Raw genomic sequence first — 1,659 nt, 5'->3', positions numbered from 1 at the left:
TCTAGAGGGGTACTGGGATGAAGGGAATGAGGACGTACCTCGCTGTGGACTGCTGCGTGGGAAAGATTTGTGGACAGGTAAGGAGCTTCTAGGTCGTAAGGAAGAGGCTCAGGCGTGTTTTTTCCTTCTTAAGAGAGAAGTACTCAGAATATATCAAGTTACATTTGGAATTATCGCTCTAGTTCTCGTTCCTACGTCGGCCAGCTAGATACACGACCCCGACACTAAGGAGGAAGACCGCGGCAGAGCGCTGCTTGGCTTGCATATGCGGCTTCTATCGTCGTAAAATGAAATTCCGTTTAACTTCAGTACATACGCGTTGTGTCGGTGCCCGATGTACAGATATTCCGATCTGTGTAAAAGAAAACAAATAACCAAGAAGTAGCCCACCCCAAAGTAAGCGAATTTGAGCATTCTGGAGGTCCAGTCTGCGGGATATCACGAGTAGTAGTTGGACTGAGAACGGATACCGCTTGGTGACCGGCGATGTAAACCGTTGAATCCCTCGTAACAGAATTGCGTGGCTTGCGTCCACACCTGGGTCATACCCTACGTTGTTCCGGTGATACCGCCTGATCACACACAGCTTGGCACAGATTATTGAGTACGCATTACCGGTTCCTGCTTTATTCATTCCAAAACGCCAGAGATAGACCGCAAAAGCTCCTAGCTGCGAAGCATTTGCATTTAAGTCGGTGCTGGACAGCCAGCGCGAATATGTCATCCACTCACACCAGGTTGTCCATTGTTTCCAGTAACGTTGGTAGTGCTCTCGAGATGAGTCCACCAGCGCACTTGCTCGCAGAAACGCTCCCAAACTTGCGAGAGATTCCTTGAGTTGGTCGGTAGCTCGACCTGTGTCTATCCATCGGAAAGGTTAGTCAATGTTAGACGATGTTGCGATGATTGCCACACCCTCGATCCAGCATCCGCCATGGTATTGGCCTCTCCTACTATATGCGAAGCTGTCACGAAAAATAAATGTTTTACTTCTAGTAAGGCGGGACTTCGTAGCAATCGTTGAGCTTCCAAGTTTCGACTGGAGCAATGGTTATTCCATGCAATAGCCGATGTATTGTCAATCCAGAAGCGAACACGACGATGGCCGTCGTTGGCATCACCCGACCAGCAACTACCCCAAGCGATAGATGCAAATACCGCACTCATCAGCTCCCGTAAATTGATATTGTAGTCGCCTTTCCCCATCAAACGAAATTCCGAGATAGTCAGCCGTTCTTGAGGGTTAAACGCGACTTGGAGGTACTCCCTTCGTGCTGGAAATAGCGCACAGAGCCCGAAATCGCTGGCATCCATGTAAATATTGTAGTCAATTGGTCGTGTTCCTGAAAATCGTGATAACGGCACTGAATTGAGTTCAGCTGTGAGGAGGATCGCCCGAAACCATCAGAGATCGTCTCGTGCTGCTGCAGTAACTGGAATTGGTCCGTATCGCCGAGGCCCCCATGTCAAACCTGATAATTGTTGAAGAAATGGCTTGGCGGATGGAATGCATGTTACAACATGCCGCAGACTCCCCAATAGCTTCCGAATGTTCTGCTGCGAAGTAGTAGCTTGATCCAGCATACTATTGATCCGCACCAGAGCCTTGGATACTTTTTCTGGAGGCATTGAGAGAATTGAATTGGGAATATTCAACAT

The 1,659-nt window shown here is 48.6% G+C and overlaps 1 protein-coding gene across 1 annotated transcript; it reads right to left on the bottom strand.

The window, feature by feature from the left end:
• Window positions 1-720: 720 nt before the first annotated feature.
• PPTG_01056 (hypothetical protein) lies at window positions 721-1,629 on the bottom strand (the record flags this gene model as incomplete). Its single annotated transcript, XM_008892651.1, has 3 exons — window positions 721-861; window positions 916-1,343; window positions 1,473-1,629. The coding sequence occupies 3 exons, from the start codon at window positions 1,627-1,629 to the stop codon at window positions 721-723; spliced, it is 726 nt and encodes a 241-aa protein (XP_008890899.1).
• Between the last annotated feature and the right edge of the window lie 30 nt (window positions 1,630-1,659).

The sequence above is a fragment of the Phytophthora parasitica genome, assembly GCF_000247585.1.
Source record: "Phytophthora parasitica INRA-310 unplaced genomic scaffold supercont2.1, whole genome shotgun sequence".
In the NCBI taxonomy this organism is placed as follows: Eukaryota; Oomycota; class Peronosporomycetes; order Peronosporales; family Peronosporaceae; genus Phytophthora; species Phytophthora nicotianae.
Note: the sequence above shows the minus strand (reverse complement) of the source record. Positions and strands in the feature narration are given on the sequence as shown.